The sequence below is a fragment of the Pithys albifrons genome, chromosome 4 (assembly GCF_047495875.1).
Source record: "Pithys albifrons albifrons isolate INPA30051 chromosome 4, PitAlb_v1, whole genome shotgun sequence".
NCBI classification, from domain to species: Eukaryota; Metazoa; Chordata; class Aves; order Passeriformes; family Thamnophilidae; genus Pithys; species Pithys albifrons.
The window spans coordinates 61,206,561-61,234,525 of record NC_092461.1 but is presented as its reverse complement, the minus strand read 5'-3'; the positions used below and the strand labels follow the sequence as shown (position 1 = coordinate 61,234,525).

The following is a 27,965-nucleotide window of genomic DNA, read 5'->3' as shown; positions in this document are numbered from 1 at the left end:
TGGAGCTGGCAGATGCCCTTGGAGCGGGATGCTCGGGCGCCGGGAGAGGCACAGGGGGTCCATCTATAGGGAGCGGCCGCTGTTGTCGCGCAGAAAACACACTTTCCGTGTGCGGGCACCTGTGAGCGCCCATTTCAATCTGTGGCCCTACATTGCCTGACAGACCGAGAAGCCGTCGGGGTTTTGTTCAGCAGGGGAACCCGAGGCACGGGGGCCCGGCGGCTCCTGGTCCCCGAGCGGGCCCCTCAACGCTCGCCGTGCTGCTCCGACCTGCGCTGCGGCAGCTCCGCCGAGCCGAGCTGGGCCGAGCCGAGCCGGGCCCCGAGCGCCCCCGGGCATGCAGTCCGCTCACCGGGGGCGGGGGAGCCGCCCGGAATTCCGTCCTGAGCGGCGCGAAGCTCCGGCCGCTCCCACGCCCGTTCCCGGCGGGGACCTCCCCCGGCGGGGGCGGGGGATCCCGGGAATGCGGGGCGGGATGGGCCAGCCCATGGGAGGGGCTCGGCCGCCCGGTCCACCCTATATAGAGGCCCGAGCGAGCAAGATGTTCACTGCCAGTAGCGGGGCCGCGGGAGGGACAAGACGGGGTGGTGGTAGCAGCGGGCGGGCAGAGCCGCGTCCGGGCTCGTTCCTCGGCGTGTGTGGCTGAGAGGGGGTGTGGGGCTCCGAGGGCGGAGAAGGGCAGCTCGGCGGCGGCACCCCCGGGAGCGGAGCCCCGCTCGGTGCCCGCGGCCCCGGGCAGCGGCGGCCCCAGGTGGGAGCCGGGCGGCGAGGAGGCTCCGCGCCGGCAGCCCAGCGGGTGCCCCGCGCTCCGGCAGCATGAACATCCTGCTGGAGTTCTTCGTGGTGACGTTCCGAGTGCTGTGGGCGTTCGTGCTGGCCGCGGCCAAGTGGCTGGTACGGCCCAAGGAGAAGAGCGTAGCGGGGCAGGTGTGCCTGATCACCGGGGCGGGCAGCGGCCTGGGCCGCCTCTTCGCCCTGGAGTTTGCCCGGCGCCGGGCGCTGCTGGTGCTGTGGGACATCAACACGCAGAGCAACGAGGAGACCGCGGGCATGGTGCGGCACATCTACCGGGAGATGACCGAGGAGGCGGCCGCCGCCGCGCCCGGAGGTAAGCGCCGCGCTGCCGAGCCGGGCTCGCTGTCCGGGCGCTGCCGCTCACCTGCCCGGCCCGGCCCGCGGTGCGGTGCAGTTGCGGTCCCGCCCGCAGCTGCCTCCCCGCGGCGGCCCCGGGAGCCGCTCCGGGCCGCACACCGCCGACACGGGGCTCGGAGCCCGCGGTGCCGCCGCCAGCCAGCCGGCCTGTGCCCGCAACGCTGAGAGAGCGCACCCTCCGTCCCGCAGCCCTGCGCTCCAGCGCCGCTTTGAAACCTGCACCTTTTCTTAAAGCGCTTTGACAGCGACAGTAAATAGCTCTGTCCTTGTGTACTTCGGTGACACCAAAGTAAATGGAAGTTTCGCTGGTTTGGGATTGTATTTACTGTCTCCACTTAAGTTCTTGTTTGAATGTCAAAATGCGAGTAAGAACTTTGTTGTCCCCCACCCCTTCTTTTCTCTTGTCTGTGGTCTTTAGTAGCTGGAGATGGAGAGAAGGATGCGCTGCCCCATTGCAAACTGCAGGTTTACACATACACCTGTGATGTGGGCAAAAGAGAGAATGTCTATTCGACAGCTGAGAGGGTCCGCAAGGAGGTCGGCGAGGTGTCTGTCCTCGTTAACAATGCTGGTGTGGTCTCCGGGCACCATCTTCTGGAGTGTCCTGACGAGCTTATTGAGAGGACCATGATGGTCAACTGTCATGCACATTTCTGGGTAACTATAAACTCCTTTCTGCTGCCCTTTTTGGCACTTAATTTTGGGAAATGAACTGCTGTTGCTTAACTCCTTGAGTTCAGTGCTTGCTCCTTTTCATTTGCAAGCTCACTGCTTTGGGGATTTCATATTTTGATCTGACTGTTCTGTTTAGCAGCTTTTAATCGACTGTATCCTCCTAGAACCCAGAGTTCTAAGTCTTGTGCCTATTCTGTAGCTCTGGGTATGGAATCCTTTACAAGCATAACCTCTGAATCTACTTAAAGGTCGTTACTGTTAATGATCGTCTTCTCAGCCTTTCTCACATTCTCTTTTGCCAGCACCGTGGCAGCTTTAAGGTGCAGTTTTAATGATGGTTACAATAGCAAATTTGCACATTTATGGAAAAAAATGTTTAAAACTCCTGCTGGAAGTGTTGTTTGAATTGCTTTTAAGGCAAATTGTTGCTTTTGAAAGCTGGGAGGAAAGGCGAAAAAGATTTCTGAAGAAATCAAGCCAAGAACACTTTTTCAGGAATCCTGCATATTTGTCCTCATAGCTTTCTTTGGGGGCTGCCTGTTGAATAAGAAAATCTTTAACATGATTTTGGGGATAGTATTCTCACCATAACTAGTGGATGCTAACTGAGGAGAACAAGCTGTGCAATCTTACTCCTTTTGTCCATCTAAACCTTGTTTTCCTGTGTGTTTTATTTTTAAACCCACGGTGGTGTGGCGTTACATAAATTGGAGTGTTGAAGGAGGGCATGATGCACACTTGGGTTAGCACTAGCTAAACTATTGTTAGTATTAAAACTGTTCTTTGATTCTTCAAATAAGGTTATGAAATACACTTGCATAACAATGAAAGGATTAAGCAATCCAAAATATACTTTGACTTAAACCTTCTTTGACTGGTCTTACCTTTTCATAATAAAATTTTGTAAAATGCTGCATCCTCCAAACTTAGGCCTTCCCAAACTGAACTTTTTTAATGTGGAAGTTAAATGCTGTTTCATAACCCTAAAGGAGCCCCTTCAAATCTGTGCTGAGAAACACTTAATGGCAGAGCAGTCTCTTTCCAATGCATTGTAAAGCTTGTAGAGACAGTACTTGAACTTTAGTGCATGTGAGATAGTATGTTTAGAAACTCTTTTAAACTCTAAACGTATATTTTGAGGCAATCTGAAAGGTTCTGAGAAAGCTCGTGTGACAACTTATTATTAAGAGCTCTGCATGTTCGCTTCATAAAAGTTAAGTTGGTGCTTAAGTCAATAGAGATGTGCACTGGATTTAATGACTGTTATTAATGTGGTTTAAATGTCAAATTGACAGTTTCCAAGAACTCTAAATTATGACATCACGATGAGTTAAAATATGGGAGGATCCTAAATTCTCCAGCTGTTCTTCCTTCAGGCCTAAGTCATACACTTATTTATAACAGTTTCGGAAACCTTTTTAAAGCACTCTGTGTGTTCTGAGCCTCTTACAGTAGTAGAAAATTCAACTTAGAGTCTAGTATTGCTATGATTGGCTTTCTGTAACAGTTCCATTCATCTCTAAATGTTAGTGTGAAGTGATTCTAAAATTAAAAAAAAAGAAGAAAAAAAAGAAAATTACTCCAAGAAAGTTTAGCTAGGTCTGACTGTGGAACTTGAGAACTTGGCTTAAGTGTTTAAGGAGCAGTCAACATCCTTTATATTTAATTGAGGATCTGCTCATATGTACACTTCCTGTAGATTCTGTGTCCTGCTTTGCTTTTCCTCTTTTCTTTTGCTGTTGGCAAAGCTCTTTTCCTTGTATTCCCCTTCACAATCCCAGAAAAGGTTGGCTTGACCAATAGTGGGTGGACTTCTGTTGAAAGTAATACTACTTAATTCAGAAGAATCAGCTGATTTGAAGCCAACTTTTTTGATGCAAGTCAATGCTGACTTAAATAGAACAATGTGTCTAGATGTGTGAAGTCTTACATAGCTAGTCTTTTCCATGTCAACTAAACTGGTGGTCCAAAAGCAAAGCTAATACTCTGGAGCATTATGTAGGCTTTTAACTATTCTTGGAGGATGTTTAGTCCAAAAAAGCTGTAAATGGGTTTTGTGAAGACATGGATCTTGCATGTAATATTGCTTCAGTAGTTAAGTTTCTGTAATTTCTGAGGATTTGGTGTTTTTTCTTTTTAATGTGGTTTGGGGAAATTGTTTTTTGTCCCTTGATGATTAACCAAGCCTCACTGTGCTTCTATATAAAAACTGAAAATGGGACTCTAGTACTGCTCCTTTTAAACCTCTCATATAAGATTGGCTTCTTGCTCCCCATGCAGAATGCAGGTGATCTGAGCTTGCTTTTATGTTTGCAGTTACCATCTGAAGGCTGCCCAACTTCTGCAGTAGGCAGTGACATGAAAATCTGTCACTGTTTTGCTGTTGTGACTCCAACTGGGCTGTGTACCATATCACAAACTGGCAGTCAAGAGATCCTTAGCATGCCACAGCCTTAACAGATGCTTTCCATTTTGCTGACATTTATGATTTCTGTAATCCTTCCTATGAGTGTTCTATATAAACATGTCACCACTGCATCATGTAGCAATTTCCACAGCATAAAATCCACTGCAGTATTAAAAGCCTGTTATTTCATGCTGTGATAACTTGAATGCTTCTGATATTGAAAACATAGGGGCAAAATCAGTTCCTGGTTTGAAACAAGCCAGCTCTGGTTTACTATAATTTGCAGATGCATAAAATTGTAGCAGGAGTGTAACACTATCTTTCCTGCCAGTCTGTTGCAAGAATAATAACTTACTTGGCTGCAGTTTTCAATTATTAGAACTGAACTTCCACAGATGAAGAAGTTTTCTTCCTGCGATATGTCAGGATTCAAATTTAAAAAATGCTAAATCACAGTAGAAGCTAAAGCTGTTGCTTAATCAGTTTTCAGCAAATACAGGATTAAGATTTTTTCTTTCTTGTAGTTTTGCAATAAAACCTAAGTATCAAAATACTGTGTTTTTAGATTGTCACTGTATTGTCCAAAACAACTGTACCAACTCTTATTTTTTGGGGGACAATTTGAGTCTTGTAACTACTCTAACATTATTTTCTGGAAGAATAATCTGTTGCTGGATCAGTAGATATTAATATTGTACATTACCTGGGGAATGCTTCTAGATTTGGTTGTTGGGACAGGGGTGAGGTGTTGAGCAGGGTCTGAAAATCTCTTACATAAAAGTCTTTCTGTACAACAGATCTTCAGTATTCAGCTCAGAGAACCGGGATCTGAGTTTGTCATGTGGATACTCCATATCTTTTAACTTAGTTTCCTCCTAGACTTCTCTTCAACTTACCAAAAGGGGGAAGCAAAGGCATTCTCCTCTATCACATTAAAAAAAAAAACATGTAGAGAGAGACTAGGACCTGGATTTTTAAGAGCTATGTACTGCTTTCTGAGATGGAGTAGTTATGCTCATTTATTTACAAACTACTTTATTCTTGGATTTTTTAAAGGTATATTGGCATATCTTTAAGAATTGAAGTTATTTTTAGGTGACCCAACACTGATACAGGAAAAGAGAAATACTGATTAAAGAGGGAAATATAAGTAGTTAAGGAATTCATGAATAGTCTAAAACCTCTAAAATTGAAATATATTTTGCAAAGATGGTTAATACAGGGTTACTAAATCAAATACCCATTTATTCAGTTGCTGTACTTATTAGCCTAATTAGACTGAGATGGTGGTTGCTAAAGCCTTGGAGAGTAATGGTGGCTCACAGTTGTCTATAATGTATCAGTATTTATGTATTGTTCTACTCTCTTCAAGCTCCCTGATGTTAAATAAAACTCACTCATGCCTATAGTTTGTTTAGGTCAAATATGGAAGTATTACACTTAATGTGCACACTGAATCTTCTGCAGAAGAAAAAGCATCTTATGTTACTTGGAACTACACTGTGCTGAGGCTTGTGGCCTGTTGGCATTGCAGATTAATTTTTATCATCAATTCCAGGATTCAAACATCCATGATCAAATACAGGGACAGTATTCCACTGACAGGTCAGATAGCTATATTTAGTATTTTGGATGAGCAGAGTTAGCGGCTTAAATTGATGATTTTTTTTTTGATAACGTATCCCAAGATGCACAAGCTTACTTGAAAAGTTTAGTCTCCGTGTTCTGACTTTTTTTCTTTGAACTTTATCTGACTAATTTTTCAATCAAAATGTGTGTATGTGATCCAAAAAATATCAAAACTAACTCTTCCCTAGCAAAATTATTCCAACTCCATGCCACCAGTAAGTTACCCTGGACAGCACATGTGTTTCATATACTGTAGTAGCATGCTGGGTAATGAGTATGAAGGAAAAAGCAATCATACTCTTAGCTATGGAAATAGTCATATTAGTCACATGTAAAACTTGTAAGTGTTTTGGTATGGTTCTTTTGGTCGTATGTTCTGGGTTCATTTCTTAAGAAAATCAAGAGAATCTGTTGGTTGAGAAAATACTGTCTTCCAGAGGCATGCCCCAAAATCTGCACTTTCTGGTTTTATAAAGCAATGTACTTAACATAAGTTTTGGAAAATAAATATGTGGATAAATATTTCTGAAGCTTGAGTGGGGACAAGTCTGCTGGTTCAGAGCTTTCCTCATGGATTTCCTTCATAATCTTGAGGACTTGTCTAGCATTCTATCAAGCACAGTTGTCACCAGGATGCAATCTTTAATTTTGTAACCTGTACCTTGCAATCTGTGTGTATCTATAATTTAGATTTGTAGTCACATTTTAGTTATAGTGATCAATTCAGAAACTTTCAATTTTTTCTTTTTTTTTTAAGTTTTTTTCTTCCTTTTTTGATGGGGGCACCAACCCATGCCACTCAGGTACCTGTATGTCTGAGCTTTGGCCATAGCAGCAATCATGTACAAGTTTCAGCATAGCCACAGATGAGGATAAAAATGACTTTTCAGACAACATGCTGAAAAGCCAACATGCATAATGAAGCATGTTGAGGTGGAGTGGTAGGTAGGTCTTAGTCTTATGCAAAAACACCTCTTCATTTGCTTTGTATATGGCTCATATGAGTTCAAGCATCTATAATTGGAATTTGCCAGTACTGCCAACCAAACTGTAGTTGTTCCACGTGTTTCTCAGCTCTGGACCCTGAGGGCTACTGAGTCTGTTCCATCCTGGTTCTTCATTGTCTGCTGTAACTTGATGATAAATGAGTTGTTACATATCAAGGAGTCTCAGCAAAAGAGAATAAAGCACCCTTGGTTAATTAACAACACTTCCATCAGGGCTGTGAGAAAATCATATTGAAGATTCTTTGAGTGTGTTACAACACCAACCTTCTTACATATACTGTCTGTGCTAGAGCATCTTCCTTATATGGTAGAGAATGCTGACTTCTTTTGGTCAAATGGCAGCTGAATTTGTGCATTTCCCTTCCCTCTCACTGATGATGTAAAGTATTTGATTTTCATCCCAGTCAGTTAAATCTAAAATGACCATCCAGAATGTTTTGCTTACACTGCTTCAATTACACCTAAGGTTTTGCAACAGCTTCTCTCAGACGTACTTTGGAATTTAATTTGCTGCACCATTTGAAGAGAGCATGAATCTCAGACTCTCAAAGAACAGAAAACAGAGATTCTCAGATTGATTATAATGAATTGTTTATTGTCTGTAGATTGGCTTCCAGCACAGTAGTATAAAGTGTGATCAGCCAGTTACTTCCATGCACTGAACTATATGAAGCTTGAAGAGTTCAGTGAAAACAGTAATATATTTCACAGAAAAGCAGTGTGAAGGTTTTGTTAAGGAAAGGGGAGGTTGTCTGAAAGAGACCATACCAAGACTTCTCAAACTACTTGAAACATATCTGAGGTATTAATTGGTTATTAGTGGCTTGCACATCTAAAATAAAGCTGGAGTTACAATATGGCTTACAGAGGTATGGCACTTAGGGTAATCTCACTCTTGAGTCTCCTGTGACTTTTACTGAGGGTCAGAGACTTGTCAGTAAACTGTGTGAGTGTTTTCAGGGTTGCTAATCTGCTCTGAAAGCGTGGTCCTGGATGAGCGATCAGTGTGATGGTTAAATTCCTCCTTCTTACCGAATGAGGTAGGTCGGCTGAATGAGCAAAAACCTCTGCCCTGACTTGGGTCTGCAATTATGCTTTTACTTGTGAAGGATTTGGAGAGACAGGAAAACTGTGAATGGAATGATAGTCTTTGCCAGCATGGTGCCTAACCTTGCTAGAAGTGGGAAGAGCGGCTCTTCAATGTTTCAATGAAATACTCATCTAAAAGATTATTCGTATGCCTTTCTTGTCCTGTGGAGGTGAGGAGGGCAATTGAGTTTAAAGTTCCAGATTATTCTGTTTACAAGTAAAATCTGCTCTTATTTTATGAAAAACACCTAAGTTAGTGTTACATTATAATGTTATTAATTTGCTGTAATAACCAAGCAACTAAAGCAGACTTCTGAAAGACAGGTGTGTTCATGTGCTCAACAGCAGAGAAAAGCAATCCTAATTATGATGCAGCTAAGTGTCCTGCTAACGCAGTTCTTGCGTCACTGCCCAAGACCTCTCTTAACTGCTCTGTGAGGGTAAGCAATCCTTTTTCATAGCTCTCAGTATCATCAAGTACACCAACAGGACAAGCCGAGGAAAGGTGAAGGTTATGTTTTCTAGCACCATCCCTGCCATTTTAGCACTGCACTTCTTAAATCTTTACTATTTTTATCTTTATCAGCTGTGAACTATTATTCTCTCCCAATGCTTCTTACGCTTTGGTTTCACTTCCAGGGTTTTCTTGGGGGGAGGGGAAGTTGGGGGAAGGTTTTGTCTTATATCTCTAGTACTAAATCTTTCCACAGTTCTCTGCATGTAAAAGCCAGCACATCACTCACTTGATAAGTCTTGCTCCCTTTGACCTCTGAGGTTTCTGGCTATTGACACTGATGGTAAATCTTGAATTACTGATACCTGTCTGTCTTTTGTGAAAAATGGCAGAAATCTTTCTGCAAAGACAAGCTGATGCTGATTTAACCTCTGCTGCTACATGCTTTTGCTTGTGTCTCAGGCTCCATAGTCTATTAAAAAACTTTCAAAATGCAGTTACAGTGTAGGTAGGTAGACATAGACTTTGACGTTTGTAGAATCTCAGATTTTGAGGGCTTGGTTTGAAAGAGGATAAGGCACAAACAGGAGAGATTTATGTCTGTGCTTATACTTCTGAATGAACACTCTGTTCTTGTAAATAATTACATTAGTGTGATGATTTATGTGTCAGTCAAATTAACACTTGACAAGAGTGAGTTATCACAACTGGGATGGGAGGGTATGATAGGCCAAGGGATGCCAGAACAGCTGGGGAACTGAGGTGGCTGACTTGGTGTGAGCCTTTTGAAATTCAAGTTTGTTTGGCTGTTGAATTCTGCACCTAAATGTGCCTTGGTGGTGCTGGTTGCTTCTGCCATCTGTTTGAACTTGTGTGACAGCTTCTGGAGCACTTTCCTTTCAGTGTTGTTTTGGAAAAGTGCATGAGTACTTAAAGTACAGGTTACTTGAGTACAAGTTACTTAAAAGTGCTTTTAAAAGTTACTTTCAAAGTAACTTGTCCAAAATTTCTGTTGACTTAGGGTAAAACTACAAGGAAGCTTGATGGTGGCAAGCTGTCACGTGGGAACACGCCTTGAATCTGCATCTTACCTTGCATTAGTTTTCATATTCACTTGGTCTTTGGGTGAGCCTGTTCAGCTCACTAACTTGTCTGGAGGGCAGGGAGGAAAGCTGTTCGTTTTCTTGTCCAAGTTGGTTAGTTTTTCTATTTAGGGACTAGAATCACCTCATGAACATTTCAGACTTGGAGTAGTCAGTGTGGGAGGAAGGGGAAGATGAGGAGGAATAGGGTAAAGCCACATAGCTGTGTAGCTATCCCAATGAAATCTCATTCTGGGAGTTTTGGGGTTTTTTGTTTTGTTTTTTTTTTTAATAGGATTCATAGCCTCTACATAGCTAAGTGGCCATAAATGGTTCCAAGCTGTAGCAAATCCATCACTGTAATAACAGTCTGAATGTAACAATTCGACTTCTAAAGAGATGGCAGTATTTTAATTACATGCTATTAAAAATGCTTAGATAAAGGCAAGTTAGTTTTCTGTACACATCAGATAAATTTGTGCTAATGGCTCTAACTTACTTGCCTGGAACCAACACTATGGTTGCTGTTGTCTATCATCAAGAGCAGTGATCTCAGTGCAGTGTGCTGTGCTGACTTCTTTGGAAATCTGTTGTATTAACACAGAATGTGGAAAAAATCTGGCCAGAGCTGTGCTTATGGGAACTGAGCAGTTCCCACAGGCAGGCAAAGGAAGCATCTCTGTCTTTGAAAACTCACCCCCTAAGAAAGTGAATGGTTTGCTGGTGTTTGGTTAAAATGCCTGTGCAAGCAGAGTCTTTGAAAATTGTATGAGTTGCTACTTAAGTTACTGTATTAGCTGGAGGCTTTTGATCATTTTATCCTTTGCTGGCTTACAAGTAAAAGTTTACCTGCTAAGACTATTTATTTTCTGCACACCCTTTTTTGGAAGGGCAAGGAGAAGTATGAAACAGAAATTTCTAGGAATTTAAAAACCTCTAAGCTTCATACATTTTAAAAATGCTATTTCTCAGTCAGTGAGTTACTTCGTAAGAACTGTAGCCTTTTAGGGTCTTACTGTTTCCTAAGCAAATATTGAAGCCAAATTCAGCTATATCTTCTTCCCGGTTTTTGTGTTTCCACAAAGAAAGACTGTTGTGTGAAAAGCTTTCCTTCTAATCTTGTTCTTTTTGTGAGATGCTCAGTTGTAGCACAATCACTTTCCTCACTGTAAAGTGGATGATTCAAAACAATGATTTGGTGACTGAGTTGGGCAATATGACTTAAGTGACTCAGCTTCATCTACCTGCAAGTACTCTACCAACTGCATTGCTGTGGAGGTAGTGGCCTGAAGTAATCTGTAAAATGTGAGAGAGTCCTCGAGTCCTTTTCTGCTTAGCCACTTCTTGAAAACTCTGCTATATAAATCATAAAACATGAATGATGACTTCATATTTTCTGTAAGTAGTTCTAACAGTACTGTCCTCTAGTAATGTTTTGGAAACCTGTAGACTAAAATACTAAGCTTTGCTAAATATTCCAGAGGATGACTAAGCTTATGGCAAGCAGGAGAAAAATGTGTATTTAACAGTTGGATTGTTGTCTTGTTCCCTGAACAGAATATTCTGAGGTCTTATCTAATAGGTTTTTTCTAAAATGAACTTGTTATGTGGATTTTTCACAGACTCATAGGGTCATGTTTTCATTTTTGTCAAGATTATCAAATAGCTGGCAATAAATAACTGCTCTCCAAATGGCTGGACATTTGCTGCGAACTTGTGCTAATGAAGGTGAGGAACTAATGTGTTTGTTACACTAATGTCAACATAGCTCTGAAACACTACAAATCCTTTGACACAGCCATTTGTCAGTATATAAACAAAGTAGAATTTCTAGTCACTTGACTTCAGCTGGACTTAAACCAGCTTTTGTGGAAAGGAGTAGGCAAGTGTTAACTTCTTGTATCACTTGACAAGAAAAATCTAAAGTAATTTCAAATTTGACATTTGAATAAATGCCAATTAGGTCGTCTTTACTGATAGATCTGCCTGTGGAAGAATACAATGTCAGTGGTGCTACCCACTTGATTTATAACTTAAATTCCTGGATTTACAGGAGTCTAACTGTGCTGTCACAGCCTTGTTGGAGCTCTGGGTTGTCTTGGGTGTATATAAAGCTCAAATGCTGACGTGGTAGATCTGAACAGAAGGATTCACTTTCTTTAAATTGCATTTTTCTTTTCCGTGGCTGCTGCCAGCTGAGTAATACTTCATTTAAATTGAGTAGTAATTGTGGTTTGATAGCTGTGATAGTCTGAGAGTAGAATGAGATTAATATTTATGGAAAATAAATATCAACATGTCTAATAAAATGCCTTTGAGCAGGAGGGAAGAGGTCAGCTTTTGAGCGTGAGTACTTTGAAACCTTCAGTTCTCATACTTGACTGTGCCCTAAATTTGTGCTGTCTGGAGAATTCTGCAGGTACACATGTGTTTCCAAGTTCTGATTTATTCTAGACTTGCATTTTGCAGTGTTAGGCAGACTAAAGACATAGTTGGGCCTCCAACAGCCCTCTTACCATGCCATCTTACCTACCAATAATCCTTCTCATCTTTTAGATTAATTTGGCTTTTGAAATTCACAACAAAAATTGTCAGCAATTTATGTTTTGCACTTTTACCCTGCTTAGATATAGGTACTGTCTTTTTCCCTATTCATGGCTAGCTGCTGAGAATCCAATATGTGATTACTTTGGCCAAGCTTTAAAATCCATTAAAATTCAAAGTGGGCAGAATTGTTGGTGAGGGCTCAGAATATCCTTAAGAAGTTGGCAAGGAAGTGGTTATTGAAGGGCTTCATAATAGCCAGGGGGACATAATTAGTTTTTGAAAACAGTATAGTATATGTATGTTCTGAACTTGGCTAAAAATATGTTAATTCCACAAGAACTGAATCTAGGTGCTCTGCACGGCTTCATTGGGCCCTCCCTTCAGCTGAAAGGACTTGAGACCAAAGGAAAAAGAGAAATGGAAGTAGAACAGACACTGTTTCAGACAGAGCAGGATAATTTATTACAGACAAGAGCTCCTGTTGGAGAGAGACAGGAGAGATGTGGCAGAAGAATCAGCATCCTTTCCAGTGAGTTAAGATTCTGTGTTGATAAAATTGCAGTCAGCATAGAGACAAAGAATGCAAGGTCTCTGCTGGCTTATGAACTTCTGTGAGAGGGAATGGGCTGCTGAGCAGAAAATAGGTGTACTTTAGTGGACAATCACAGAATGGCTGAGGTGGGAAGGGACCTCTGAGGATCATCAGGTCCACCCCTCTTGCTCAGGCTGGGCCACCTGGAGCCAGGGGCTCAGGCCCATGTCCAAACAGCTTTTTAATACTTGTAAGGATAGATATTTTCACAACCTCTCTGGGCAAGCTGTGAGAATGTGCTTCATTTTTCATAGCCATAGGAAATCAAAGACTTGCAAACTCTGGAGGAGAGAGGTCTAAATATATAATCAGTGACTAAGCAGTTGTGTATGCTGCTTCACAGGTGGGAGGCAGGTATACATCAACCAAGCAATACCTGCAAGTACAGGTGAAAGTAGACAAGTCCATGTGCATTTATGGCAGTGTATTTATACAGGCATGTCCATTAAAGGCAACTAAATGTTTCCACAGAAATAACTGGTGGCATGTAGTCATTAGAAAAATTAGACACTTCACAGGACAGGCTTGACTTCTGAGGATGAAAGTAATAAAGGATGTAAGTATAAAATCTGTTTAGCTTCTTAGGAGCAGAAAAGTGGAGGCTGCATTCTAATAACATAAAGGATATAAATTCCATTTGCTGGTATACTAGTAACAAGGGTAGTTCAACTTGAATACCTGAATTTCTTCATGCCCAAAAAGCATATAAAGTAGTGAACCCTCTAAACAGAAGTGAAATATTCTCAAGGAGAAATCAGGGCTGTCTTTGGCTGTGTTCTATGTATCTAAACCCTTGCCCTAGGTAATGGTTCACTCAAAAGGGATGCAGTGGTGGGGAATGCAGAAACGCTTTACTGAAAAGTTTGATTAGCAGCAGAGCACTGTAAAGCTTATGCAGTGATACCTTTTCCACCTTGACTCTGGAAGAAAGTTTCTTAAGCCAAAATTGTATTATTTAGGTAGTGTTTTTGAGTACGTAATCTCCACTTCAGATGAGAGGGAGAACAAAGCTGTTTTCTGCCCCAGAGTTTGGGGTAAGATCACAGGAAATTAAGCTCTTAAACAAAATGAGAGGAGAGACAATGTAGTGACATGATAAGGCAACAGTAACAAAAGTTTCTGTTGCAGTGTCCTTCCTAAGCATTTTTCATATCCCTCTCTCTGTGAACACTGCCTTTTTCAACTAAGCCTCGTAAACAAACTATACAAAAGGCAATTTAGTCAAGCAATGTTCACTTGCCCTAGGCATAGCATAATTAGTTCTAGTAGTAAAGAGTGGAAATCAATGATTAATCTTTGAGAGATAACTAGTGGTATTAGTTTCCTGTGCGCTTTTTTTGTTTAATGGCATTACTTATCTTATCTTTACTGTCTAGCCATTGTAAACAGCTTTGTGGCACTAAGTTCTGATTAAGGAAACTACTTAATTCAGTTTTAGTTTTCTTCTGATATATTCAACATGAGTTAACTCCATGTAAAAGAGGAACCACTAGGATAAGTGCACCATTCATAGGAAAAAGTGGCTTTGAAAATTGGAGAAATTTTGGAACTGAACCCTAAATAATACAAATGCTAAACAATGTAATAATGTAAATATGGACTGTAGCAACACACTTTTCCTGTAGGAAATAGAATAACAGGTACTTGTTACTATTAACAAACCTATTTAAAAACGTCTGTAAATAAGATTTAACCTATTTTTGCACAACTTCAGTGCTTCTCGGCTGATTAAGTATGTTGAGAAGCAGGAGATTTTGTGTATATGAATCAATTATTAGGGTGGAGAAAATTACCTTCATAAGTTAGTAATAAATTATAAAATAAGTGATTCAAATAATAGCTTATGCTTTAACTAATCCAGGACTTAATGTACTTCAATACAGTATTTAATGCAAAGTTGGAGAGAGGAAAAAATATGCTTATTTCTGTAAATCAAATACAATTTTAAATTAGCTGATGTTGCTTTTCATTGTGACTTTTTCCAGGTGTTACCTTCACCTCTCAAACTGAGTAGACTTTTATCTGTAGTTTCACTCCGTCTGCAAATGTTGACTACCCAAGGTATTGGGGAGTGTGTGGGTCGCTTTGCTTCCTTGTAACCCATGATCATTATGGACTTCTGTTTGAGTGTGTCCTGTTCTTTCATGACCTTCTGGTTGCAAGGCAACTGTAACATTGTTACTGTGCATTTATGTTAAGCATTACCTGCTGCTGTAGTTCAATATTAAAGGAATCCCTAGGGCCCCAAAACAGTGGGGTCTATGACAAGGACAAATAAATCTTTAACGAGAAATTGAAGGTTGTGTTGCCTGTGAGGAGATAAATAACAAAGGGACTTCTATTGAGATGAAATACTGGAAAGTCTAGCTTTTTTTGTTCTGAATGCAAGGCACACTTGAGGACAATCCTTGAATAGTTTCCTTTCATGCTTTTGATACAGCCATCTGTGGAAGCTTGGCTTGAGCATGTCATGTTTATCTCCTGATTCTTTTTACTTCAAAAGGTAGACCCATAAAGAATTGAAAAATGTGTCTTTATTTTTAATTCATTACTTTAGGAAGACTATGTAATTCTGACCTATTTTTCATTATTGTTTCTTGAGAATAGAAACCAAAGATCAAAAATAGTTCTAATATCCACAGCTATTCAAATATTTACTTAGACAGTGGCTAATTATCCAGAAGGGGCCCAGCACTTCTTGAAAACAGTCAGTGGAGACATCTGAGGTCCTTTAAAGTACAGCTTTAGTCCCTTGTGTTGGCAAGGTCAACAGTAGTTGAAGTCCTCTGTCTGCCTGCTGTATTTGGCCTGTTACTGTCAGAGCCACATCCTTTGTGTTGTGTGGTCTCTCTAGTCTTCACCTCAGTACTTGGTATTTTCCATGTAGTCTTAGTGCTGTTACTAATCTCACCTCAACCTAATATTTCACATATGTTTATATAATGGAATTTGAGAAGGATGGGGAAATTATATGGGAAAATTGAGATGATAGTGCAAATGACAAGTAATTATTTTGAGTTCTCTTTAGAACTAAATAAAAAAAGCTGGAAGAAAAATAAGTGGTTAAGTCCAGGCTTGTAACTTCATGCTTTGGTGCTTGAGAAGGCAGTTTGGATATTATAGCCTCTAACTTGAATAAATTCTCCTTTGAGAGTTAGAGTTCTAGGGTATATTTTCAAGGCTGCTTCTAAAACTATTTGGCTAAGACTTGCACTGTAATCCTGTAAGTGAGGTTATAACCTGAGTTTATTAAATGTATTTGGAGTGGCTGTCTTCTGAAATAAGCTGGGATGTATGACTGTAGCTGAAAATAACTTCAGTGTATTTACTGATAAGCTTGCCATGGGGGGTTTCTGCTTTTTGGGCACCTTCCTTTGCCTTTAACATATAATAGTGCATTAGTGCTCTACTGCATAGTTTGGACAAACCTACTTCAGGCAAGGCTGCCAAAGCCTGTGTGCAGAAGAGTTAGAGGTGCCCTTTTGTCAAAACTTCAGGCATTTTTTCTCAGTTACTGGAATAGAACAAGAAATGGAGGCATGTGGAATTCTCTGGTTTTGATTCTGTGGTGAAGTGAGTGGCCACTTGCTGTTCTGCACGGGAGTAAGAGAACTTGGAGTGTGTTCTGCTGTGGGCTGTGAAGAACAAGGGGAAGAAAACAAATCTGAATGTCTATGCTAAAGGGGAGGAGTATATTTACATGCATTTAATATATAACATGTATTTTAGACAAAAACCTTTTCTTGTCACTGTTAGTTATAGGATTGGCTAACATGCATGGCTATTATGGTCTCTGGTACCTTAGTTCCTAGAGATGTCTGGATATGAGTCCTTGACAAACCAGACCAATTTTGCTTCTTGGATCTGGCTGCATAGTTTTTAACATGAAGTTGAAACTACGTTAAGTCATTTGTGATGTCAGGCAGCTGCTCTGGCAGTCAGGAGTAGCTGTTGCTTGGGAGGAAATGTCTCCTGAGTTATATCAGTGTGCCACTGTTGTGGGTGGTTAGTGATGTAAAAACTCACCTGTTTTGATGAGCCCCAAAAATGCCCATGCTCTCCATCTTCCTTCCCTGATGGAGCTGTGTGAAAAATGAGCTATTCCTGTGCCATAAAGGGTTTCTAACCTTACAGTAGCATAGCTTGTTTATGCCATCAAAATAGTTTAAAAAGGCTGTTTACAGAAGGCAGAAAGTATGAAGAAATTTATTGTTTTGTGTTGAAAACCAGAAATTTAAAGTACCTCATGTGTTGGTACCTGCTACCTTCTTTCTTTGATACAAAGGCACCTGTCTAAACATGAGGTGGTAGCATGTACTTCTCTACCTTGGTGTGCTTTCTGCATTCAATATCCATTGTCTTGAGCTGCATACAGCTAACATTGTTTTCTGTGGATGCTTGCTTTCTTCTTTAAGAATAATTAATCCAAAATTTAATTAAAAAATCACTTTCCCAAACACAGTATTTCTTCATATTCTCATTTGCTGTATTTAGACTAATTTGTCTTGACATTGCAGCTGTGCTGTTCTTTGTGTTGCACAATCTTTTGAGTTTTGTTTCATTAAGAATGGAACTAAAGAATTTGGGGAAGGGGAGGGAAGAAGTGCTAGACTGTTAGAAGTTAATTTGCCGTAAACCAAAATGTTGAGAACAGATTACGAAAGCTATGAAGTGACATGTAAATGCTTGTTCAGTTTCACACTTGTGAGAAATAAGTCATTTAAGCTGTGTGCACATGAAATAGATGTTTGGTTACAGCTACTGGGAATAGTTTGTTCTTACTGGTATGTTCAGAAGCATAGAGGAAAATGCTTATAAAGTATTGATCTCTAGGCTCCAAAAAACTTAAAGGTTAAATTAACCTGATAAACCAGCTCTACTCTTTGTTCAGAACAGCATCATATATTCTATCTATCCTACATAGTTTCTGTGTATCTAAAGTAAACTGCAGGTCAAAAAACTCATGTTTTCACTATGCTTTTGGGGGTTGCTTTTTTACCTTCCTAAATTAAAAAAGAAAAAAGAAAAGAAAAGAAGAAGCTAATTTTGTGCAAAGAGGGTGCTTCACTTGCATTTCTTGATGTTGAGCACTGCGTAACTTCTGATTCTTCACCCTGATGCATCACAACACAATTCCTTTCATCCACTATATTCTACTTACTGTTTTCTCCTCAATGTTGAAAACTTGTACATTTGTCATGAATAGATGGCCTAGCTCTGGCTTTAAGTACTTCAGTTGTTTTGGTTAAATGTCTTCCTCTGCAGCTGTGAGAGGTAAAATTGAAACCTCAAGGATCAAGCCAGAAGGGAGATAGTTTGATTAAATCACTTGAGTTGGTTTGAATTATTCTTGAGGTCTGGTTCATGACCTCTAATGCCAAGGACGAAACACGTTTCTTGCTTGGTATCTTCTAATACTTTTTTTTTAATGAAAGCTTAGCATGTCCACGCATCACCTCAGGAGACTAATGTGGGCTGTGCTACCTGTTCAGACAAACTCCAGATGGGAAGGCCACCCAGGAGGCATCTTGCCACAAACCAGTCAAACTCTTAACTAGTTTCTCATCAGCACAACAAGCCCACAGAAGACCTCAGGTCTGGTAGGCAGATGTAGCTGAAGCTGAAAGAAAATAGAAACTAGGTTGATCTGGTTTATGTAATATACAGAAAAACTGGGGACCAGAGTATGAAAGAAGCTGCTCTGATCACGAAAGTGTGCTGTGCCAGGAGCTCAGTAAGAACACTGATTTATTTGGGGATTGCTTATACCACGAAAGAATAACTTCACTTTGGGATTGTTTTTCCCAGCGAGAGAAGGCTGGGAGGAGCAATGGGCAAGCCTTTACTCTGGGCCTGGAAGTGTGTCCCCCCCGCAGGGTGTGTCTGCCTCTGAGTGTGCTTGTTTTCAAGAGTTGACTCCCAGCTGCTGCAGATGGCTGGAGGGTGGCAGCAATTGAGATGACTTTCTCTGGCATCTATTTAGCTGAGATGTTGAGAGTTGAGTACTAAGTTTTTATATATGATAGCTGTGCTCTTTATAGACTGCCTCAGCTTCAGGTTTTAAAGTACAGGAGTCTGCTCTGAACAGGCTGTTTCACAGCACTGAGGTCTCATGCAAAGAATTCCGTGAATTACTGATTGTCTTCAGAGCGAAGGAGCTGTGTGTTTTTCCTGTGTGGCCATAAATGACTTTTTAAGAGATGACTTACGTGAAGTGACTATAGTTCTGCGCTGGGAGTTGCTCAGTCTGCACTTGAGATGCTGAAGACGTCACCCAAAAGTGTCCTCAGCAGGCTTTATTCATCATCTGCCAATTTCACCTGCTTAAAAATGAATTACTTTAGCCACAAGCTCTGAAAACTCAGATTTTGTCATCTTTTTGCTTTGAAGCAGTGTAGCATGGACAGGTGGGCTTTCTGAAATTTACTGCTCTGGTTATTTTCTGTATTTATACATAGACTCTGTAAATTCTCTTTTTCAGCCCTAGGCACTTACAGACACCTAGTTATAATTCATTGTATTAACAATAACAAAAGGAAAAAAAAGCAGTGCCATAGTAAAGATTTGTGCCGTTGCCTGTTTATCTCTTGAAAGAAAACATTAATTTGTGCCTTGAAAGTAGTAGGGAAAAAATATATCTATTACTGCTGCTTTCCCTTCTTTCTGCCCCCCAAGACAAACTCCTAGGTGATTGCTCCTTTCCTGTAGTGTCTGGAGTTTGCAGCCAGGGCTTCAGTCTGCATTATCAAGCTCTCTGGCAAGGCGAGGTGGCAATCAGTCATTCCAATGTGATGTGGACAGATAGCTGAGACGCAAGTGGAAACTAATGATGGAGCTGACAAATGCTTTGGAGGGGAGTAAATTGTTAGCAGGACTGAGTTTGGAGCATGAGTGTCTTGCAGGGATATAGCACAGAGGATCAGGGCTGGTATGCACACTGTTGGTGCTGGAGCGTGCAAGGCAGGCTGCAGGTGAAGAACACTCTGTGAAACTCCAGTGCCGTCCAAGCAAAGCCTCTTACTTTCTCAGACAGCGCTGCCCGATGGCGACTGGGCTTTGTTGCCATGCAACATGGGAAAGAGAGGCTGAAACTTTGTGTGCCTGGCACAGATTAGTTTAACAGCAAACTGAATTCTTGTCCGAGGCTCTGTATAAGAGGTTTAGAGATCCCTGCCATGAGGAAAGAAATAAATGCAAGGCAGGTTGCTCTGATTATTTTTTATAATTAGCTTTGTTATGTAGTTATGACAGAATCTAGAAGTTGTATGAATCAACAGTAGAAAAGGCAAGGAGTTAGGAGGTCTGTTAATCTTCTATCATCTGCCAGCTGTCCAGTGAAAACACTCCTTTGTGTGGTGTTAGGAGGTCTGGATTAGTCATTTAACACCTGCAGGCAAAATTGTTGTACGAGAACATGTGAAAATCATTAGAGCAAAACTGTCCTGACGTCTGTGATTGGAAAATGCAGACAGCATAAGAATGGAATTAGATGGATTCAGCTGTAGCTTGCATGTCTTTTTAAGAATGCAGCTGGCACGACTCAGACAGACAATTAAGTAAGTAGCAAGGGGCATTTGCATGCTCTGTTTGGATACAAATGACACAAGAAGACTTAAGTTTCTGGGAGGGTTGAGCATTCACAGTATTGAGTTAAAATAGACTAGTAGCTCTGTCACTAATAAATTAATTAGGCGTGTTTGTGATTGAAAAGCATCGGCTGAAGTTCTTGGGCAATTTCAAAGTGATCTCATATAATATACACTGACAACCCAGAAACTGAATTGCATCGTAACTACACATACCATTTTACTGCTTCATTGATTTTGTAGCATATGTGATTCTCTGCTTAATACTTACTTAAAACGGGGAAATGTTGAGTCAGCTTCAGAGGAGAGATATGACAAAGGCAGGTATTCTAGTAAGGGTGATCTTCTAGAAAGTACCATAAATTTGTTGCTTAAATTTTAATTTTTTAAAGGCATTAACTCTGACTCAGGTTTTTACATTGAAACAAATTTTGTTATAATCAAAACATTAAAATTGGAGTTTAAAGTTTCATCTTGAGACTTGCCTTGGGCTTATTTTATTTATTCTGTTTTATTTTTAAACTTCTAAGGAATTGGTAACAGAAATGTATATCTTGTCCTGTTAGTTACAGCAATACTTATAGATAGTAATAAAGATGGAAAATAATTTAGGTTAGCAGATGTTTACCATATTGTAAGTAAAAAGTAATGTCAACAAAAACTCTGACTCTAGTATTTCTTTGAATGTAAAATGTTCAAGGTGATAAGTTATTTGGATTAAACTAGGCCATATCTAACTTACAAAACACACTGTCAATAATTAGAACTGATAATTGGTACTGAGATGTGCTGGATGGTGTAATTAAACACTTTGCATTCCTTTTTCTGTCTTTAAAAAATGTGACTTCCATTTTAGGGTTGAATTATCTCTTTCTGATAACTAGTCTTTTGCAGAAAAATAAACATGCTCCATTGATCCTTTAACCTTAGGATTTCTGGAGATATAATCCTTGCTGTCTGAATTCACAAACAAGCTGTAGATTTTCTGTTGATATTTTTGGCCAACTCACAAGTTCAAAACCTGTACAGGGATTGTTCTATGTTCTTGGTAATAAAATAAGGTAGAGGTTTTGAAAACTTATTATTAATGCAGCTTGTTTATGTGTCATTTTTGTTTATGTTGTTTGTGTGTGTTTTGTGGGTTTTTTTTCACTTTGTAGACCACTAAAGCATTCCTTCCCAAGATGCTGGAAATGAACCACGGACACATTGTGACAGTTGCAAGTTCCTTGGGACTCTTCAGTACTGCTGGAGTGGAGGTTTGTTAGACTATACTTAATAAAAATTTGGCACTTCTTGCTTAGGATAAGCTTTTTTAATATAATCAGCTAGAGAAAACAAAGTCAAACCTCTGAAGATACTTGGAGGCTGTGGTGATGAGTACCATGTCAATCCCTGTGAGTGGGAGCCACAGGACTCAGGCAGACACTGTATTTATTCATCTACTTAATGGTGGACTTGCCACCTGGAGCAAAAGCCTATAATGTCTAAGGGTTTCAAAATGCTAAATGATCTTTGCATTACCTGATAAATTTAGCAACTAGGAAGATGTCCACCTGCTCCTGTCAAGATCTTCAGTGCTAAGCTTAAAGCCAAAGACAAGGGCTTTCAAAAGTAATGTTTTCTGTTTCTTGTTTCTGTGAGGAAATGCCTGCAAACCACCTAGAATATATGGCTCACCTGCACTTCACTAGCAGCTGTTTGAGAACTCCACTTTGTGAGACTTGTTTAGTGCATAAAAATAGGTTAGGATTAGAGCTTGTTGTCTTGCTTTTTGAGTCATTAGAATAAATACAAGTGTAAGCAAAAAGCATTCAGTTAGTGAAAATTAATGTGTCTAAAATAATAATGGTCTCATTGCCCCATATGAACGGGCTTCTTTGCATATAGGTAAGGCTCAGTCCAAGACATGAAACAGCAGTGTTTCATAATACGAATGAAGCTGGTGTAACTTAAGCCTTTGTAGAGTATTTACTGTCTTGAGAAAGCTACAAAGAATCTCCTGTAGCTGTGACCACCAGCAGCAATGGACACATCCAACAGAAAACATAAATGCTGCTGTCTATGCAATTATTTATTATTTTTGCTGAACTCAGCCTATTTGTGTATCTCAAAGAAATACTCAAAAGTCCATTAAGTCTTCCATTGAAACTAACCTTAAACATAACACCTTTAAGATTTTTATGCCTATGCTTTGCCAGCTCCCCAAGTTTTTTTCAAATCTGACAGAAGGTAGTATTAGGTATCTGAGTCCTTTGTTGTACCATTTATTATTAATCAAACTGGTAATTGGAGTAACTTGTCATGTAAGCCTGCCTGATTGAAAGACTTGAATCCAAAGTAATATCCTCCTACATTCAGCTTTCCTGCTTTCATGATTCTGGGCTAATTGCCTCAAAAGTAAAGTGATAAATTAGTTGATTTGATGCTCTATTCAGTGGGTGTCTTTTGTAGTTACTTTGAAAATCTATGTAGAATCACCTCAGGAATGCTGGCTTTTGAACATTTTTCATATCTGTCCTTTCTGTTTTGTTTGGTTTGGTTTTTTGTTTTTGTTTTTTTTTTTTTTTTGGTCACTGCCAACACAGGATTATTGTGCCAGCAAATTTGGAGCTGTAGGTTTCCATGAGTCTTTGAGCCATGAATTGAAGGCTGCTGAAAAGGATGGAATCAAAACTACTTTAGTCTGCCCTTATCTTGTAGATACTGGAATGTTTAGAGGGTGCAGGATCAGGTGAGTAGAAGTCTCCTTGTCCTCTGTGCTTGTAGTGCCATAAAAGTATTTGAAAGTAACTCAACTGTTACCATAAAAATATTAAAATCAATATTATAGCTGCTTTAGTATATTAGTGTTAGCCTCAAAAAAGAGACTTTCTGAATTCAGTCTTCTGTCACTTTGTACATAGGCAATGCAAGTTTTGAGCTATAGTCTTTGTAACTTAACAGCGAATACAAATAAAGAAGTTCCAAAGAAAGTGTGTTAATAAACTCTTCAGTGAGATCTGTGATTCTTTGTGTCATATTAATCTGTCTTAATCAAATATTTCAGAAAAGAAATTGAGCCTTTCCTTCCACCCTTGAAACCAGAATACTGTGTGAAGCAGGCTATGAGAGCTATCCTTACAGACCAGCCAATGATCTGCACACCTCGCCTCATGTATATGGTCACCTTCATGAAAAGGTAAGAGCTGAAGTGCCAGTTAGTTGGCAATACAGTGCACAGAATACTAGTAAAATACATAAGTGTCTCCAATTTCTGGATATAAACACCCTCCCACCCCCACAGACCACAGCTGCTCTTCTGTTACGAATTCATAAGTCTCTCTTGGCTTGCATGCTTGGAGGTTGCTTGTTGGGAAGCTCCATAAAACTGAGATCCTGTGCATTTATGCATCATTGTTTTACCCATCTTGTATCTTCCATCCTCCTTAGATTCCTATTCTGTTTTCAACAGACTTTTATTTCCACTGTTTGAGGTCCTGTTTAGGAATGTGGCATGAGGCAGCTACCAGCAGATGAACCTTTAGCTGCTTGTCTCTAGAACCAATGTGTAGGAGGCCCTGCCTGCAGATTCTCCAGAACTTGTGCAAATATGGCAGATAATATGAAAATCTGCACACTCAGAACCAGTTCTCAGAGTCTAAGTTTGTGGAAGGACTATTTCAAGGAGTTACTATTTTTGTTCTAACACACTACTGTTTTTTGGATGGAAACTCTGTTTAATCTGTAACCAGACTGACATTTCAATGAGGCAGGGTAATGCAGGAGTTGCTTTAATTTCTCTGATGCAACATCACTTGCATTCTTGCCATTTATGGAGATCAGCTTCATAGCTGTCTGTGTTTTTGTTTTAAGTCTGTAGTGTGTAGGGGGAACCTTTAAAATCTAGCATTGTCTTATTTTCCTTCTGTGAGGGGTGGTTGAAACTGAGAACCTTGGTGATTTTTATTCCACTTACAAGGTGGTGGTTCTCCTCTGGCTCAAGTCTCTCTTGGTGGCCAGGCTCACCAAAGAATAGAGTAATCTTCACTGCTCTTCTCTTTCCTGGAAAAACATATGTAGGTGTCTGTTCTTCCAACAAATGAAGGCCACTGTCAGGATCTTTAAGAACTAACTTTTCCAACCAAAGCTCAGAGGGTGCTTCAGTGCTTCCTGCACAAGCAGTGCCTTGTGCAGCAAGTCACATCAAAGGCCCTTCGGGTTTTCTTGGTTCAACACTTTAGCTTCCAATAGGGAGATCAAAGCTTCTGCATAATCCATGCCCCAGGCAGCAGCCTTTAGATCAAAGGCCCTCCAGTCTCTACTGCACAAGCTGTACTGCTGGCAGCGAGGACACCTGTACCAGTGACACCTACTTCTTGGTGCTTCAGTGGTCATTACTCCTGGTGACTGGAATCTGTGCACTGCTTTCCACTGAATGTCTGCTGCTGTTTCCAGGGGCTGAAGAATCCCATTTTATCCTTCACTAGTCCCTGAGTGCTACACTTGAAATAAAACCAGTATTTGGTGCATGCACGAAGGAGGGGAGGGCCTGTAGCCAGGTATCCATCACATAATCACCTCTTGGAATTTTATCTAGAAAGGGGGAAAAAGGAAATTGCTCCCTTTACTTTGGACATTTCTTTTTGAGGATGGATGATTGCATTTAGAATATAAATCAAGGTTGTTAGACGTCTGGTGATCAAAGAATGGCATTAACTAACACTAATCCCACATTAAAGAATATCTTAAATGTCTGATGACCTCTGCTGATGTGGCTTTCAGCAGATGCTTTGCTTTTAGTAGACCTTCTGTGATGTCCTTGCCCCACCCCCCACACTTCTTTAAAACAAGCTATCACACTGGTTGTGAAAAAAACAGAAAATCAGGTCTAAACTGGAGGTATGTGAATAAGCTGCGGCTTCTTCCTTTCTGCTTCCCTGTGTGGTTGGGACTCTAGAATTTCAATTTGCTCTCTTAAGTATTCCTGCGGAATAAAAATCCTCTAAATCTTTTAGGAAGACTCTTCAATAGCTATTATGTTGCTTTTAATGAGACCAAGTACACAGTACATGTAACTGCATGTACTTACAAGTACATGTAAGCAGAGGTTTTGTTCTGTGCTGTCTTCTAATAAAGTGTCACCTCCTTTTCACAGTATTCTGCCGTTTGAAGCAGTTGTGTGCATGTACCGATTTTTGGGAGCAGACAAGTGTATGTATCCCTTCATCGCCCAACGGAAACAGGCTACAAACAACAATGAAGCCAAAAATGGAATTTAATAGTTTTGAATGGACTAATGTTTATAGATGAATGCAATAATGTTACATGACTGAATTGCAAAGTGCACTTGCATCTAACAGATGCAAATATCAGCATCTTAATGTGGCATTCTCTTGGGTCCTAAACCTGTGTATTGAACTCTAAAAAATAAAGGGGTTTTATATACTGTAAATAAAACTGACTAGAGTACTTGGGAAATGTGATAGGCAAGTCAAAGGAATTTACTATGTAGCTGCCACCATCGTCCTTTAGAATATCACTGTATGTACAGTAAACTAGTCATACTACTTACTGTAGGGATGCACTGTGTGGTATCTCTTCCTTAGCCTGCCAAGACTTTCGAACAGCCGTCTCCAACTGAAGATAACAATGTTTCAGAAGTGGTTTGCCTTTCCCTTTGTTATTTTGGAAGAGGGAGGGAGGGAAATCTTACAGTTTAAGCCACTGCTCATGATCTTAAATTCAAGGAGAGTTTCTGAATGCATCTCTTCATTTGTTCACCCAGCTTGTCTGAAGGACACGTGGCCAAATTGTGGTGTAATTCTCTTCTGTTGCAACTGTATGTGTTCTATTTAAACAAAGATTAAAAAAAATTGTAAATCTCTGCCAATTCAAAGGCAAATCAATGTCTTACACACTCTCAGAGCAAACGTGTCCTGGGCATCTGTTTTTTTAGAAATTCAGTCAGATTTAAGCTGACTTTTTTCAAGTGACTTGATTTGAAATATGCTCTGTTCTGTTTCCTTGTGTATGTCAGAGTCCAATTTGCTGTTAGGGACTACATGTTTCTTTTCTTCCTCTTAATTTGTTCTTCTGACAGAATTCTCCCACCACCCCCACCCAAGAAAGCTGTTGTGTTAAATTCTGTAAATGGACTTCTGCCTAAAAGACAAAGCAACTCAGCTGAGATACAAACTGTTTATGTAAGTGGTGGTCATATGCCAATTATTAGCAAAGCAAAACTAGAATAATGTGTGATGCAACTTTACATGCAGAACATGAAAGGTTGTAAAGATTTTCTTTTGTCCTACTCACATTGTAGAACAGCAAATGACATTTTTACAGTATTTTTTGTAAAGCGAACAATTTTGTGCCTTGAATTTGGTAATCTGTATTAGTGAAGCATTGTAAAAGTGAACTTCTACCTCTGTATCTTAATGTATACCATCCACTTGTAAACTACTATCAGACAAATTGTGATGACTTTTTTAGAATGTCTTGTTAAATAGTGACCAATGCCTGTGGTTATTAAAGTGAGCCACCTTTTCCTTAAAACAACGATTGCAATGTTTCCTTTGAAGACTGAGCTAACATAACCGACTTGTCTGTTCTGCAGCTCTTTAGTTTCGACACAGATCAGATAGTTTTGGCCCAATTCCTGTATTCACTCTGTCAGCTACATGGTTTAGTGTCATCTCTTAAGTCCATCAGTAAGTACTATGAAATTAGGCTATAGGAGCTGACAGTTTTGTCTATCATCTGAACTCGTTGAAGAAGTAGCTGGTCAAAGAGATTTTGAAAAATATTCATTTTGGTGTTCTGTAGAGCTGCATTCAGATCTGTGAAAAAAATTACCTGATGTGGATGCAGTTTTAGTGAATTAAAAAGTAAATGTAGTTTCAGTACAGCTGTAGTTATTGCTGCATATACATAAAACATAAAAAATTGGTATCTGTGTTAAGAATAGTGTTGTTAACGAACTCTTTAGAAACTAATTGAAAGTAGAAGAAACTGTTTACATTAACCCTTACTCCAAATTCCATGGTCTTTTTCAAAAGTCTTTTAATGAATTCCCCAGAGCCAAATTAACTCCTGTGTTCTTACAGCAGTCACTAAGAGCAAGTACAGCAAATTTCATTCTATGAAATAGCATCACTTTATTTCACATTTGTTTTTAAGATGTCTCAATCTTTACTGCTGTGTCAGACTAAGAAGCAGTTTTAAAGTTTGATGAATTGATACTTACAACACTTAATTAGCCTGACAGAAAAGGAAAAACAAGAAGTTAACCAGTAATACCAAGGTTCTGTAAAGCATCATGACAATTTCAGTGGTTGCAGACTTACTTAAAAAGTGAGTTGCAAGGTTTGCAGAGTTCTAATTTAATTATTGAATGTTAGTCATCCTGGTTTCTTTACTACATTTCCTCTCAGGTTTCAGTTGTGGGACTGAGGTGTGGCTTGTGGCTAGTGTTTCTAAAATTAATTCAGATCCTTAACTTTTCATCTCCTATCCAAACATCATGTACACAGAGAAAAGGAATCCCAGGTACCTTATAGATCGGGTGAGACTTGCTTAAGTGCTTGTGGGGAGGATCTTTGAGGCTGTATAGTGCTTATCTTGCAGAATGAGAGACGGCTTAAATTTAATTCAAACCTCCAGAAAAATTGAATTTGTACAACTTGGTTCAGATGAGCTGTTTTTAAAACAATCCTGAAGCTTCTGTCACCTCTAGTCACACCTCAAAAAAAAATAAAGGCACA

General features: G+C 40.0%; 1 protein-coding gene across 2 annotated transcripts; it reads left to right on the top strand.

Annotated features, from left to right (window-relative positions):
* Nucleotides 1–551: 551 nt before the first annotated feature.
* RDH10 (retinol dehydrogenase 10) lies at nt 552–27,965 on the top strand. 2 transcript variants are annotated; one of them, XM_071554351.1, is made up of 6 exons: nt 552–1,108; nt 1,574–1,809; nt 21,381–21,479; nt 22,809–22,954; nt 23,270–23,401; nt 25,358–27,965. In XM_071554351.1, the coding sequence occupies exons 1-6, from the start codon at nt 817–819 to the stop codon at nt 25,479–25,481; spliced, it is 1,029 nt and encodes a 342-aa protein (XP_071410452.1). In that variant the 5' UTR covers nt 552–816; the 3' UTR covers nt 25,482–27,965. The 2 variants fall into 2 exon arrangements, with proteins under 2 accessions (XP_071410452.1, XP_071410450.1); XM_071554349.1 differs by having other exon boundaries at nt 553–1,108; nt 1,571–1,809.